General features: G+C 39.5%; 1 protein-coding gene across 3 annotated transcripts in view; it reads right to left on the bottom strand.

Annotated features, from left to right (window-relative positions):
* Nucleotides 1-335: 335 nt before the first annotated feature.
* EIF2A (eukaryotic translation initiation factor 2A) overlaps nucleotides 336-16,011 on the bottom strand; it is a 222,529-nt gene continuing 206,853 nt past the window's right edge. For all 3 annotated transcript variants that reach the window (XM_029615567.1, XM_029615566.1, XM_029615565.1), the window contains 3 exons: nucleotides 5,410-5,538; nucleotides 3,587-3,652; nucleotides 336-918 (listed from right to left, as the gene is read on the bottom strand). In XM_029615567.1, coding sequence (XP_029471427.1) covers nucleotides 853-918; nucleotides 3,587-3,652; nucleotides 5,410-5,538 — 261 coding nt within the window. In that variant the 3' untranslated portion in view covers nucleotides 336-852. The remainder of the gene's footprint in view (nucleotides 919-3,586; nucleotides 3,653-5,409; nucleotides 5,539-16,011) is intronic.

The raw sequence follows: 16,011 nt of genomic DNA, 5'->3' as shown, positions 1-16,011 counted from the left end.
GGTAACATTGCTCTGCATTTAAATTTCTGTGCACATTCTGCAGTAAAATAGAACTCTGTTTTATGCCTCTGTTTAAATCTATTTCATTTTCCTCTGGTGAGCAGAGCAAAATTATGCAAATTGAAATAAGAAATAACCTATCCTATTGAAACAGCTTCATATAAACTGCAGCAGGGTTTTAAGTTGCATATTTTAGCTGCTGTACTAAGGAAAGGTCAAGAAATCCTTTTTTACCTATTATAACACTGGTCTTTTAAATTCTAATGCCCAATCTAGAAAGGTTCTTCTGCAAGTGAAATTCTTTATTCTGATCCAGTAACACCAATAAAAAGTTCTTTAACTTTTTAGAGTGATTTTATTAATTTTTATAACTTTATCATCTATTGAGTCACTAGCATTTACATGTAGTGAAGTTCTTATATTGTTTGAAAAGATAAAAACACATATGCTTCTTTCAGTATGTAAACATTCTTTCAGGACTTAATCATTCTTGTATAATTTTGGGCGGCTGCAGGTAAAAGTAATCCAAAACATTTTCAAAACTGTTTCTCTTACGTAAAAGTTTTTTTTGGGTTTTTTTGTTTTTTCTAAATCGGAGGCAATTCATATTACCCTGTCCAGCGCCCTATGCCCCATGGAAAACCAAGCATACCCTGGCAGGGATAGTATGAATTATGCTCTTCTTGCACATATATTTGAAGAAAAATTAGAATGGGTCTGCATACATGCAGCAACCATAAGCCAGCCACTTGCAAACCCTATGTGGTTCCCACTACTTGGCAGTCTTCTCTGTTGCTAAAATCCCCTGGAAGTATGAGGTTTGCATGGGCAATCAACCATTCCTGCACGGCTTTAAACACTCAATTCCAAATCTTCAAGTTCTTGTAGTAGAACATCTTCTTTTTGAATTTTCTCTATCTAAAAATACAATGAACAAGATGATTATATTCTGTATTACACGTCAGATAAGAAATTAACTTGGTCCTTAATAAATCTGGATAAAATAAGGGCTTATAAAGCCCATCTGCTAAGGATCCTCTCTACTTGACCCCTGACTTTTTAAAAATTCTGTTATGATTTTTGTCCTTGCCGCTTCTGCTGGGAGGCTATTCCATTCATCCTATGAAGAAATACTCTTGCATAACACCTTTGAGTCTCCATCACTAGAGATGTTTTTCCCCTATAGGAACTATGTAAGAAATGAGAGTCAGCTGATGACCACAGGAATTAACTAACAGCAAGGCAGCTTTAAACAACCCTGTGTGTCAATCAGTGGCAAGAATTAAAAAAGAAATCCTCAGTATCACCACAGTGCTTTGATCTCCCTGGGATTTCACCTGAACTACTTCCCTCTAAGAAGAAATAAAAAAGGGGGGATTCTAAGAAACGGGGGACAACACAGACATAAAAAGTGTGAGGCGGGGTTATTGAGTGCTCTCTCATCTATGGCTGAAATCTGCATTAAATTAAATGAATGGCTCAAAGGTTATCCGGAGAGACATAGAATTACCTTAAAAAGCCAGTTTCCCCACAGGAAATTAAAGCTAAACATGCTTCATTTAATATCTGTTATTCCAAGTATGGCATTTATCTAAACACACAGCATTTTATTTAATTATTTATTTAAGCATTTTATATGCCGTCATTCCTAATAAAGATCATGGCAAAGCACGCTATATTACGCTCTACTTGCAGGTTTAGTTTTTTGGCGTTAGCCTAAAAACATACTTGCTTGGGTCATACTGCACATTACAGTGCTTCCAGCACAGTTTAGCATCAAAGTACAAGAGGTCATAAGAACATAAGAAGTTGCCATGCTGGGTCAGACCAAGGGTCCATCAAGCCTAGCATCCTGTTTCCAACAGAGGCCAAACCAGGCCACAAGAACCTGGCAATTACCCAAACACCAATTAATAGCAGTGGCTATTCCCTAAGTAAACTTGATTAATAGCAGTTAATGGACTTCTCCTCCAAGAACTTATCCAAACCTTTTTTGAACCCAGCTACACTAACTGCACTAACTACCTTCTCTGGCAACAAATTCCAGAGCTTAATTGTGCTTTGAGTGAAAAATAGTTTACTCCGATTAGTCTTAAATGTGCTACTTGCTAACTTCATGGAATGCCCCCTAGTCCTTCTATTATCCAAAAATGTAAATAACCGATTCACATCTACTCGGTCAAGACCTCTCATGATCTTAAAGACCTCTATCATATCCCCCCTCAGCAGTCTCTTCTCTAAGCTGAATAGCCCTAACCTCTTCAGTCTTTCCTCATAGGGGAGCTCTTCCATCCCCTTTATCATTTTGGTTGCCCTTCTCCGTACCTTCTCCATTGCAACTATATCTTTTTTGAGATGCGGCAACCAGAATTGTACACAGAATTCAAGGTGCGGTATCACCATGGAGCGATATAGAGGCATTATGACATTTTCCGTTTTATTAACCATTCCCTTCCTAATAAATCCTAACATTCTGTTTGCTTTTTTGACTGCTGCAGCACTCTGAACCGATGATTTCAATGTATTATCCACTATGATGCCTAGATCTCTTTTCTGGGTAGTAGCTCCTAATATGGAACCTAACATCGTGAAACTACAGCAAGGGTTAATTTTTCCTATATGCAACACCTCACTGGAACAGAGTATTAAAACCATTCAATGACTGGCCATTTGGTTAAGTGTGAAAAAGCTTGGAGAAAATTCCTTTTGTGTCCATTTGTAAGCAGACCGCATTACTCCGGTACCTTAACAGTTTATTTTTTTATTTTTTTAACAAAAAACAGATTTTATAAAAGTACATTTCAGAATATTGCTACGTAATACAGTTGTCATCAATCCTTTATTTCATACATGTTCAGTAGTTTCTGAAAACAAATATTGCACTGTTCCCCCAAGGGAATACAGTGCTATGCACCAACCAGATGCTGAAATAAAACTTTTCTTAAAATGTTTTAATGCATAGCTTTCAGAGCCAGCTCTAGGTGCTGCACTCCTCAGCTGGAACAGATACCCTGACAGGATCCAGCAGAGATTTTAAAACCTAGAGACAACAAGGTTTCTGCTCTGTGCTAGAACACAAATGGAAAATAAATGATAAGCAGGAACTCCTTTTCCTCCTTAGGCTTGTGCACACAACCAACAATATTTCAATCCACTATATACTTTGCTGAAGAGCTCTCGTTGTGCTTTAATACTGCACTAACTGTTCCTTACAAATTACAAAAATCATAAAACATGGAGCTCTGTAAACTTTTCATGACTCCTAGTTTCTTTTGGTACAGAAATGTGCACATGATTAGAATGCTCTGATATGCACCTCACTGAACATCAGAGACAGTTTGTCCCTACTGGAAACTGGGCAAGAAATGGCGTAAGTAAGGGACCACAGCAACTAACCAATAGCAAGAGAGTTTAAATAATGCTCACTGTCAACCAATAGCAGGGCAGCTTTATTACATCTGAACATGCTTAGTAGAAACTGTTTTGGAAAAGCATTGTGGTTTCTATGCATGCGATAAAAAACTTACTAGCCTCCTGAACAAATGACAGTCAATGTGAGGCACAGCACACTGCCTGCAGCTATTACCTGGTTTTTCTCTAGCAGTTTGCCAGATGCTTGCTGTTCCTTCAGCTGTTCAATTGCTTTCAGTTTCTATAATTTAGAAAATAAAGTGAGAAAGAAAAACAAGAAAGGTGCTCTAGCCATGCTGGCAGCTTTTTCACTGTTGCAAATAACTAGTTGATTTGCTAGAAGTAAAAACACAAAAAACCACCACAACAAAGGGCCAGATTTAAGGACTGAGCCAAAAACAAAAAGCTGGTGATGGAGAGTGGAGGGGATGAAATGGTGCATCTTTTGCCCAAGGATTTCATTTCCTGCAATTTCTGGGAAAGAAAAATTACTTAAAGAAAACTGTGCAAAGAGAAAGAGCATTTACACATTTGTTTGATCATGGTCAGTAACTACTGGGGCAATAATTCAGCATTTTTGCTTATACAATTCTTCTGTTCTTCTTTGCAGAGTCCTTAAAAGCAGCCATAAGCCGCGGATGCACTTTTTTTTTTTTTTTTTACATTTGCACAATAATTGAAGCTGGAATAACAGCAGCTCAGATCCATTGAGAAAAGCCTATATGGGCAATCTACATGAGCTTGATAACTAACAAAATCAAAATATTTTCATATCAATTACAAAAACAAAATCAGCCTCTATATTCCAGTATTTTTACTCTAGTGCATTATTTGGAAGGCATTCAGGATTATAGAGGACTAGCCGTTAAGCCCGTAACAACGGGCTACATTAAATTTGTTTTTTCCAGTCCATTTCCTTCCCCCTCATTCTCCCTCCCACCTCCCCTTCCCCCTCATTCTCCCTTCCACCTCCCCCTCCCCCTCATTCTCCCCTCCACCTCATTCTCCCTCCCACCTCTCCCTCCCCCTCATTCTCTGTCCCTCTCGTTCTCCCTTCCACCTCCCCCTCCCCCCACCTCCCCCTCATTCTCCCTCACACCCTTCTCCCTTCCACCTCCCCTCCCCCTCATTTTCCCTTCCACCTCCCCCTCCCCCCTCATTCTCCCTTCCACTTTCCCCTCCCCTCCCCCATTCTCCCTCCCACTCCTTCTCACCTCACTCTCTCCTCCCTCCCCCTCCCCTCAGTCACTCCCCTCCTCTCCCAGCTCATTCACAACCCCTTCGGATGGCGCGCACGTGCCGCCGCTGCTATGGGTCCTCCCAGGGCCATTTTTGTCAACAGGCAAACTCTGGCCGACGTGCTCGCCCACCCATGCGCAGTAGAGCTGCTCTCTACTGCGCATTTGCGGGCCGGTCAGAGCCCATTTATAAGGCAGATAATATTTCTTTTCCAACAGAAGTTTGCTCTTCATCCTCATACACTTATTATTGACCTTTTCCCTTAACAAACCTCCCCCCTGTGAGTACAATGGATTTAAATTTTCCATGCAGCTAACGTTTCAAAACTAGGTTACCCAGAACAAGAGGAATTTCTTAGTCAGCACCATCTTTCCAGCTGCCAGCATGCTTGGGGGTTCATAGGGTTCGGAACACAATATTATTTATATGCACTGTTTCCTAAATATCAGCAACTTTTCTAACTCCATTATAATGAGTACCCCTGCATTCTGCCCTTCAAGTGGCATCCATCCAGGGTGCAGCATCCATAACAAGTGTAAAAAGAGAAAGCGGGAGACAGCTCACTACTCAGTAACACTTTTTTTCTATAATAGCTCCATTATTGCAGGGAAGCTTTGCCCATTCACTAGAGACTTAAAATTTTCTGTATCAACCGTGATGGAGCAGCAGGGAAGTTTCCTAGCAGCCTTCAATGCTTCCTACCTTCTCAATACAGTAGGTTGTAGCCGAATAAAATGTCTCTCTTTCTATATATCTCACCTTTTTCAGATTCTTTATCTTTTTGTCAATCTCAGGGTCACCTGATGTTGCAGTGGCTGTGATATTACTTGATGGACTTGGTGATGCCAGTTCTGATGCCAATTCCTGAGTCTCCTCAGTTTTAGCTTCCTGTACAATTAAAAATATAGGTTTATATGGCAGTAGGAAGAATCTCCCTTCTTTGTCAGAGCACTGCCTCATGAGGAGTCTGGAATGGTTCAGACAGTAAGGCAAAGCTGAGGTCTTCTTTATCAGAATCTTGAAAAGGCAGTGCTCTGAGTCCAACTCCTTCCAAAAAACACACAACAAACATTCAAAATAATCACATTCATTCAAAATTTCACAATAATGATGTGGAACTAAAAAGGAGAAATAAAGTATTTCTGATGTTTTAAGTTTTTGCACCATGGTGACAGCCCATCCACAGCCCCACTGTAAGTTTTCTAAGTTTATTTCAATAAGAATGCCTGACTGCAGCAAGCCCACAGAGCTTACTAAGGAAAATACAGGGTTAAAATAATTCTATGTGGCTGTAAAGCATGTTGAGAGAGTTAAATGTATTCTGTGTGTGTTAAGAACTTGCAAAAGTCAATTATTTTACTGTGGGAAGGTGTGAGAGCTGTTTACCACCCACTCTAGTCACATAGCTTCATATAGACTGTTACCCAAACTAGAAGGTTAGAAGGGAAGTTTTTCAGAATAAGAATTAGAGATTTACATCAACAAGTAAAAACGGAAATTCAATTTCAGTGGAGCTTGTTAGGGATTATTAGACCTTTTTAGGGATTTCAGCGGCTTTCGTGGTTCATGTAGGCACCAAAGACATAGGAAAATGTGAGAGAGAGGTTCTGGAAGCCAAATTTAGGATTTTAGATAGGAAGATGAAATGCAGAACCTCCAGGGTGGCATTCTCTGAAATGCTTCCTGTTCCACATGCAGAGCTCCAGAGCTTCGATGCATGGATGAGATGATGGTGCAGGGAAGAGGGATTCAGTTTTGTAAGAAACTGGGGAAACTTTTGTGGAAGGGGGAGACATTTCCGAAAGGATGGGCTCCACCTTAACCAGAGTGGAACCAAGCTGCTGGCACTAACTTTCAAAAAGGAGATAGAGAAGCTTTTAAACTAGAAAAAGGGGGAAAGCAGACAGTCACTCAGCAGTGCATGTTTCAGAGAAATGTATCCTTGAAGGTTACTAATGAAACAGAAGAGTTAGGGTATCCCAAAAGAGAGGTTTCCAATAAAAGCAAATGTAGTCCATGTGCCTATATGTAAAAAAAAATCAACGAAGCTAATGATTTCCAAATTATCCCTAACAACTGAAAAGCAAGTTGTTATTACAAACAAAAACCACACTTTGAAATGTCTGTATGCCAATGCCAGAAGTCTAAGAAGTGATATGGGAGAGTTAGAGTGTATAGCAGCAAATGATGAGACTGACAAAATTGGCATCACAGAGATTTGGTGGAAGGAGGATAACCAATGGGACAGTGCTATATCAGGGTACAAATTATATTGCAATGATAGGGAGGATCAACTTGGTGGGGGTGTGGCACTTTATGTCCGGGAGGGTATAGAGTCCAACAGGATAAAGATCATACAAGAAACTAAATGCTCAGTAGAATCTATATGGGTAGAAATCCCATGTGTGTTGGGTAAGAGTATAGCGATAGGAGTATACTAGCGTCCACCTGGACAAAATGGTCAGACAGATGATGAAATGCTAAGAGAAATCAATTTGCAGTGCAATAATAATGGGAGATTTCAATTACCCCAATATTGATTGGGTAAATGTAACATCAGGACTTGCTAGAGAGAAAGTTCCTGGATGGAATAAATAACTGCTTCATGGAGCAATTGGTTCAGGAACCAACAAGAGAGGGAGCTATTGTAGATTTAATTCTTAATGGGATGCAGGATTTGCTGAGAGAGGTAACAGTGGTGGGGCCACTTGGCAACAGTGATCATAACATGATCAAATTTAAACTAATAACTGGAAGGGGAACAATAAGTAAACTAACACTAAACTTTCAAAAGAGAAACTTTGATAAAATGAGGAAAATAGGAAAAAACTGAAAGGTGCAGCTGCACAGGTTAAATGTTCAATAGGCATGGACATTGTTTAAAAATACAATCCTACATGCGCAGTCCATATGTATTCCACACATTAAGAAAGGTGGAAGGAAGGCAAAACGATTACAGTCATGGTTAAAAGATGAGGTGAAAGAGGCTATTTTAGCCAAATTGGAAAAAGGATTCATCTGAAGAAAATAGGATAAAACATAAGCAGTCAAGTTAAGTGTAAAACATTGATAAGACAGGCGAAGAGAGAATTTGAAATGAAGTTGGCCACAGAGGCAAAAACTCATAATAAAATTTTTTTAAATATATCCGAAGCAAGAAACCTGTGAGGGAGTCGGTTGGACCATTAGATGACAGAGGGGTTAAGGGGCTCTTAGGGAAGATAAGGCCATTGCAGAAAGACTAAATTAATTCTTTGCTTCCGTGTTTACTGATGAGGATGTTGGGGAGATACCAGTTCCGGAAATGGTTTTTAGGGGTGATGAGTCAGATGAACTGAACGAAATCAATGTGAACCTGGAAAATATGTAGTAGGCCAGATTGACAAACTAAAGAGTAGCAAATCACCTGTTCTGGATGGTATGCACCCTAGGGTACTGAAGGAACTAAAAAATGAAATTTCTGATCTATTAGTTAAAACTTGTAACCTATCATTAAAATCATCCATTGTACTTGAAGACTAGAGGGTAGCCAATGTAACCTCAATATTTAAAAAAGGCTCCAGGGGCGATCCGGGTAACAATAGACCAGTGAGCCTGACTTCAGTGCCGGGAAAAATAGTGGAAACTATTCTCAAGATCAAAATCGTACAGCATATAGAAAGACATGGTTTAATGGAACACAGTCAACATGGATTTACCGAAGGGAAGTCTTGCCTTCATTTTTTTTGAAGGGGTTAAATAAATATGTTGATAAAGGTGAACCAGTAGATGTAGTGTATTTGGATTTTCAGAAGGCATTTGACAAAGTCCCTCATGAGAAACTTATAAGAAAACTAAAAAGTCATGGGATAGGAGGCGATGTCCTTTTGTGGATTACAAACTGGATAAAGGACAGGAAACAGAGCATAGGATTAAATGGTCAATTTTTCTCAGTGGAAAAGGGTAAACAGTGGAGTGCCTCAGGTATCTGTACTTAGACCGGTGCTTTTCAATATATATATATATTTATTTATTTATTTATTTAACATTTTTCTATACCGAACTTCATGACAAGCTTCATACCAGGCCGGTTTACATCAAACTTGGGGGTTAACTTAACAAGAAACCATATAACAAGAAGGCCGAAGCGCAGTTACAAATAACAGGGGGAAAGAACTTGGAGGCTAGTGTAGCCAGGAAATAAAGGACAGGAAAAACTGGAGAATAAACATGGATGGAGATGTAATTACTGGGTTGGTCTTTTAGTCTACTGAGCTAAAAGAAAGCTCAGATAAGATGTTATGTTTCAGGGAAGGCTTGGGCAAAAAGCCAAGTCTTGAGTTTTTTCCGGAAGGTAGTCAGGCAGGGTTCCAGTCGTAGATCCGTCGGCAGGTTATTCCAGATGGTGGGGCCAGCTGTGGAAAGTGCCCGCTCTCTCGTGGAGGTTAGTCGAGTGAATTTAGTTGGGGGAACTTGAAGGGTTCCTTTGAGAGCCTCTCTGATGGGTCTTGCAGATGTGTATGGTTTGAGTGGTAACTGAAGGTCTAAAGGAAGTTGGTTGTGTGTGGATTTGTGGATGATGGTGAGAGCTTTGTGCCAAATTCTGTATTTAATAGGTAACCAGTGTAGGTTTCTAAGTATCGGGGTGATGTGAGTTCTCCGGTTAGTGTTGGTTAAAATCCTGGCTGCTGAGTTCTGGAGCATCTGTAGAGGTCTGGTGGCAGAGATCGGAAGTCCTAAGAGGAGAGTGTTGCAGTAGTCGATTTTGGAGAAAATCGTTGACTGTAGCACTGTTCTGAAGTCCTGGAGGTGGAGGAGGGGTTTGAGTCTTTTCATAACTTGTAGCTTAAAGAAACAGTCCTTCGTAATATTGTTAATTGATTTTATATATTATATATATATATATATATATATATATAAATATATATATATATATATAAATGATCTGGAAAGGAATACGATGAGTGAAGTTATCAAATTTGCGGGTGATACAAAATTATTCAGAGTAGTTAAATCACAAGCAGATTATGATAAATTGCAGATGAAATTTAATGTGGACAAGTGCAAGGTGTTGCATATAGGGAAAAATAACCCTTGCTGTAGTTACACGATGTTGGGTTCCATATGGGAGCCACCACCCAGGAAAAAGATCTAGACATCATAGTGGATAATACTTTAAAATCGTCGGCTCAGTGTGCTGCAGCAGTCAAAAAAGCAAACAGAATGTTAGGAATTATTAGGAAGGGAATGGTTAATAAAACGGAAAATGTCATAATGCCTCTATATCGCTCCATGGTGAGACCGCACCTTGAATTCTGTGTACAATTCTGGTTGCCGCATCTCAAAAAAGATATAGTTGTAATGGAGAAGGTACAGAGAAGGGCAATCAAAATGATACAGGGAATGGAACAGCTCCCCTATGAGGAAAGGCTGAAGAGGTTAGGGCTGTTCAGCTTGGAGAAGAGACGGCTGAGGGGGGATATGATAGAGGTCTTTAACGAGTAGATGTGACTCGGTTATTTTCACTTTCGAATAATAGAAGGACTAGGGGGCATTCCATGAAGTTAGCAAGTAGCACATTTAAGACTAATAGGAGAAAATTCTTTTTCACTCAACGCACAATTAAGCTCTGGAATTTGTTGTCAGAGGATGTGGTTAGTGCAGCTGGGTTCAAAAAAGGTTTGGATAAGTTCTTGGAGGAGAAGTCCATTAACGGCTATTAATTAAGTTTACCTTAGGGAATAGCCACTGCTATTAATTGCATCAGTAGCATGGGATCTTCTTAGTGTTTGGGTAATTGCCAGGTTCTTGTGGCCTGGTTTGGCCTCTGTTGGAAACAGGATGCTGGGCTTGATGGACCCTTGGTCTGACCCAGCATGGCAATTTCTTATGTTCTTATGGTCAACTGTTGGTTTCGAAGTTTGACATCTGCAGGAGTATCTTTAGATGTGTGTAATTTCTCGTATGGTTACTAATTCAACTTGTTGTGATGAATTAAAATCTTTATACGATGCTTGACTGTATGTGAAATTTTTTTTTTAAATATCCTATTCCAGTGAATTGAGTCTTAGTAATGCTTAAGAAATGTGCTGGTAAAGACTGCTTTCATTGAGGATATATCGATTTACTTATTTTCATCAAAAAAGTCATAACCGCAGGCTTTAACGCTGAAGAGCATCGTGCGGTTCTCGTGGTCTTAACAAAGAGAATGTGATGCAAAGCATTATACAACTAAAACCTAAAAACAAAAAAGCTAAAAGGGATTAAAAAAATACATAAAATGATTGCTTGCCAGAATTAAATATTCATGCTCAATAATAATTTTTCAGCCATCTGTAAATTGTGAAAACAGAACCGTAAAATAAAAATAAAAAATAATTAAGTTAGAGGAGTTACTGAATTGGTAGCATCATTACATCTTAAGATAATTATTTTTTGTTGGTCTTGGCTCTTTTGGTCCCTAAGTAACAATATTCTGCAAAGTATGCCCTGCTAAACAGAATATTGTGGATGATCAATTGTAATCCGCGCCAAACGTATTCTTTGGAAGTAGCAGAATATAAGTACTCTTAAATGATAAATAAATAAATACCACCTCACAGGGACAAATATATATACATAGTCTGGAAGGATAAGATAAATCACTCCATACTTAAGACACATGTGGGCAAGTAAACAGGGAGTCTGAGTGAAGAGCTAAAAGGTAGATTTCACAGAAAAGAGGCAAGCTGATTTTATTAGTAAGCCAGTTGAGGAAGACAGACTTTTGTAAGACTTTCTCATGTCTCTCAACAGGTATCAAAATTCATAGCACTAGAAGGATGGCTGGGAAACATTGAGCTACTAAAGCTATCACTACTGTCCAAATGGATATCCTGAACCACAGTGAGGAAAACAGTTCAATACAAAAGATGCTTGCAGGTCGATTCCCTCCTTTGAGGTGGCAGAACTGAGAAAGGAGATGACAAGACTGAGAAGTATCCAAGAAAATGAGAATGACTCCCATGAAATGCTTACTGAGGCATTAAACATGGAAAGCTTCAGCAGAAGGGAAGATGAAACTGAACCACAAAATGAAAGCCACAAAATTAAAAAAGAAAATCAGATTCTCCACTCACCCCTCAGATACTATCCCCACAAAAAACCTCCTCACCATCCCTGGGATCATCGCCAAACCTATCTCGAACATCCTAAACAGATCCATTGTGCTTGGCAGCATACCTAAAATCCTTAAACATGCCATTGTAAAACCTATTTTAAAGAAACCTTCCATGGACCCCTCCGATCTTGCCAATTTCCGCCCTATATCTAACCTGCCCCTTATAACAAAAATCCTAGAGAAATCAGTCAACTGCCAACTATCAGACTATTTGGACGAACATAATATTCTCTTTCCCTCTTAATAAGGGTTTCGCAAACACCACAGCACAGAGACACTGCGCATATCAATCTCCGACCATATCCTAAAAAGCCTAGATAAAGGTCTATCACACATCTTAATACTTCTTGATATCTCCTCCGCTTTTGATACTGTCAACCACCATATACTACTAGAATGCCTCACTGACATCGGCATTTCAGGTTCTGCTTTACAATGGTTCCAATCATTTATTTATTTATTTTGAATGCTTATATACCGACATTCCTGTAAAGTATACAGATCACACCTGGTTCACAGTAAAACATACCTGACGGAGAGACAATTTAGTGTGCAAATTGGAAATTGCATCTCCAAACCTATTGCCCTAGCTCAAGGTGTACCCCCAAGGCTCATCCCTCTCCTCTACACTTTTCAATATATACCTCCTCCTCCTCTGCCATCTCCTCTCAAAACTAGGCCTTCCGCATTTTATATATGCGGATGATATCCCCTCAAGGCCCGACCACGCCTTATCTGGACAGCCCACTTGCTTTGAAAGACTCCATTGCTGATGCATCAGTTCTTTAGCTCATGCATTACTCTTGTATATGCCCATCAACACTGGTCTGTTACCTGTATATCCCTATATAGCCTACCCTCCTTCTTAGCTAATCCCTACATTTATTCACGTTATTTTGACGAGTTATTGTTGTCTATTTAATATTTAATATTTATGTTCTTATGTTCAGAAACCCTGTTTTATGTAACGCCTGTTTAATGTAACGCCTTAACCGCGACAGTTTTGTTCTATGGAAACCGACTTGATTTGATATTTGTATCGAGAATGTCGGTATATAAAAATCCTAAATAAATAAATAAATAAATAAATAAATGATGTGCAGATACTGATACCCGTAACTGACACAATACACAAAGCCATCGAAACCTGGAAATCCGCCCTCACTGTCATCAGCACTCTGCTATCTAACGATTTCCTCGCACTCAACACTTCTAAAACAGAGCTCATCCTCATTTCACCCCACATCATCAAATCTCCACTACCATCGATCAACGCTCCCCCTGCTAATATCACCTTCCCCCAACAAGTGCACAGCCTCGGCATCACCCTAGATAATCATTTTAACTTCAAAAAATACATCAATGCCACCTTTAAAGACTGTTTCTTCAAATTGCAGACACTGAAAAAACTCAAACTTTTACACCTCAATGACTTTCGTACTATACTACAAGCCTTCATCCTATCGAAAATAGACTACTGTAATGCTATGCTTTTGGGCTTACCTAAATGCACCATCCAACCCCTCCAACTACTCCAAAATGCAGCAGCCCGTATCCTCACCAACACCCATAAAAGCGACCACATTACCCCTGTACTTAAACATCTGCGTTGGTTACCCGTTACATCAAGAATTTCATACAAATCTCTCACTCTAATCCACAAATCCCTTCACAACCAAAACATGCATTGGTTTAAAGAACATTTCACCTTCCATAATAATGATAGACCCACCAGAAAACAATACCTGGCTACCCTGCATACCCCCTCACCCAAACTTACTAAGCTTTGCTCCACCAAAGAGAGGGCCTTTTCCCTAGCAGGGCCTTCCCTTTAGAACAAGCTACCATCCTCACTCCGCCAAGAGTCATGCTCTAAAAAATTCAAGCAGAACCTTAAGACTTGGCTCTTCAAGCAAGCTTACACCTAACTGCACGCCCTCTCCATTGCTTTTCCTGATGCCTCCTTACATTTACCACTGTGCGACCCTCTGCGTTTTACGTCCCCTCATTTCCCTACCCATTGTAACATCTTCTCCTACGAATTCAAATCAAATATGTCAGCATAACCTCTTGTAGCCCATGATAATGCAACTTGTCTTAACTCCTTTGCTATCGAAAATTTGTATATAACTTGTATATAATCTGTACATAGTTTCTCCCTATAAGAATGTTATGTTTAATATAGTCGACTATTACTCCCTGTCCCTTGATCTTTTCCTCCTCCCCCTCCCCCCCTAGTTCTTTTCCCCCCCTCGCCCCCCTCTCCCTTAACTCTTTCCGCTCCCCCTTTCCTTCTTTAAACTTCCTTCAGTTCTTTGTTCACTGTAAAGCCTGTTGCTAATTTTTGTTCCTTGTTAACAGATGAGATGTTCCCAACGTTCATCGGTATATAAAAGCTATTAAATAAATAAATAAATAAATAAAAGCTGGACTCAAATTACCTCAGCTACTAGAGATTTTACATCCCAGCTCCACTTTCCCTCAAGCTCAAGAACCAAAATGGAGCCCTGAAAGAGGAAAAGGAGGAACCAGAACCCATGAACCTTAAAGCTGCAGGTCATTGTGCTTAGAAAATGAAGGATATGGTGATTAGTGACTCTCTTCTGAGGAGTCCCTTCCGTTGGCTGAGCAGAATTATCATCTCAGGAAGTATGCTGTTTGCCAGTGAGACAGAGATTACAGAGCATCATCAAGCCCTCTGACTATTATGTGATGCTGCTCACCCATATTAGTATAAATGATAGTGCAAGGTACCCCATGGCACGTATCAAAAGTAGCTTCATGGTTCTGGAAGGGAGGGTGAAATAGATAGTGGCACAGGTGGTTTCTCCTCAGCAGAGAAAGACTCATTCTGGAGAGCAAGGCATGGCTGCATAGATGATGGCTCCACTTCCTGGACCACAGTGTGATATTTCAAAGATTGCTGAGCACCCTTGGGGTCTACCTGTTGAAGAAGGGACAAAGCATTTTCCAAAACAGACTGGCTAGGAATGGGTGAACAAAGCCCACAGATAAGTAAAATATTTAACACTTATAAATGGGAAAAAAATGTCAACATCTGGAAATGCTCAAAGAGATGGTCCAACTGTCGAAACTCATTGGTCACCCTGAGGTACCATAAAAGATGTCTCCGCACATCCAAAGGATGAAGAAGGGCATACTAATCCATAAGGAAATCAATTCCAAGGCACAACTGCTCAAGGAAGCATTCAAACTATAATTTTGTCAGTGCATATAATTTCTGTAGCAATTCTCTCTATGCCTCGAGCTATGATTGTTTTAAATTGTTTTTATCCGTCATGTACATGTCCACACCGATGTCTGCAATTTAAGTATGTGCTCATCAGTAAGCCCCTTAGACCACCAGATAATGTGACATGAATTTTTTAAATAAAAAAAGTAAAAGTTTCATTGTGGTTCCCACTTACAAGCTGAGTACCACAAGGTTCAGCATTATCAGCTATTCTTCTAAATATATATTTAAGTCCAATTCTCGTTTATTGGTTGAGCTGGACCTTGATTATAAATTATATGCAGATGACATTCAATTTGCTTTTCCCATTTGGGACTCTATGGAGTCTTCTATCCTTAGAGTTAACAAGGTGATTCAAGATGTAGGGAATTGGTTACAGGCAAATAAGCCTGCATCAAATATCAGCAAGACTAAAATCTTGTTGCTAGCTAGATGTACTAGAAATGATGTACACAAGAGCACTGACATAGAAGGCCAGTGTTTTCCATTTGCCACCCAAGTTAGAAACTTAGGGGTCATGTTTGATATATAATCATCATTACGGCTTCATGTTTCTAGAGTAGTTCAAAAATCTTTTACAAACTGTGCATAGTGAGGCAAGTAAGACCATTTTTTACCTTAAATGATTTTTGAACTGTGATGCAGACAACAGTACTCAGTGGTCTAGATTATTTTAATTATGCTTTTTTTAGGTCTCTCTGCCTCTAAATTACATGCCTTACAGATAATTCAAAACACAGCAGCATGTACTGTGTTTGGGGTTTCTAGGTTCCAGTATGTAACAAGAATTTTGCAGATTTTGCATTGGCTTCCCATGTATGACACATTAAATTTAAGATTCTGCTTTTAATTTTTAAGGTACTACACTATGTGGTTCCTCCTTGCATTAGTGCTGCTTTGAAACTGTATGTTCCTATACATTTAATATCGCAAGGAAGAAATGTATTAGCAGTGCTATAAACCAAATAGT

This window comes from Rhinatrema bivittatum, chromosome 9 (assembly GCF_901001135.1).
Source record: "Rhinatrema bivittatum chromosome 9, aRhiBiv1.1, whole genome shotgun sequence".
Taxonomy (NCBI): Eukaryota; Metazoa; Chordata; class Amphibia; order Gymnophiona; family Rhinatrematidae; genus Rhinatrema; species Rhinatrema bivittatum.
This window is presented reverse-complemented; position numbering and strand designations above follow the sequence as displayed.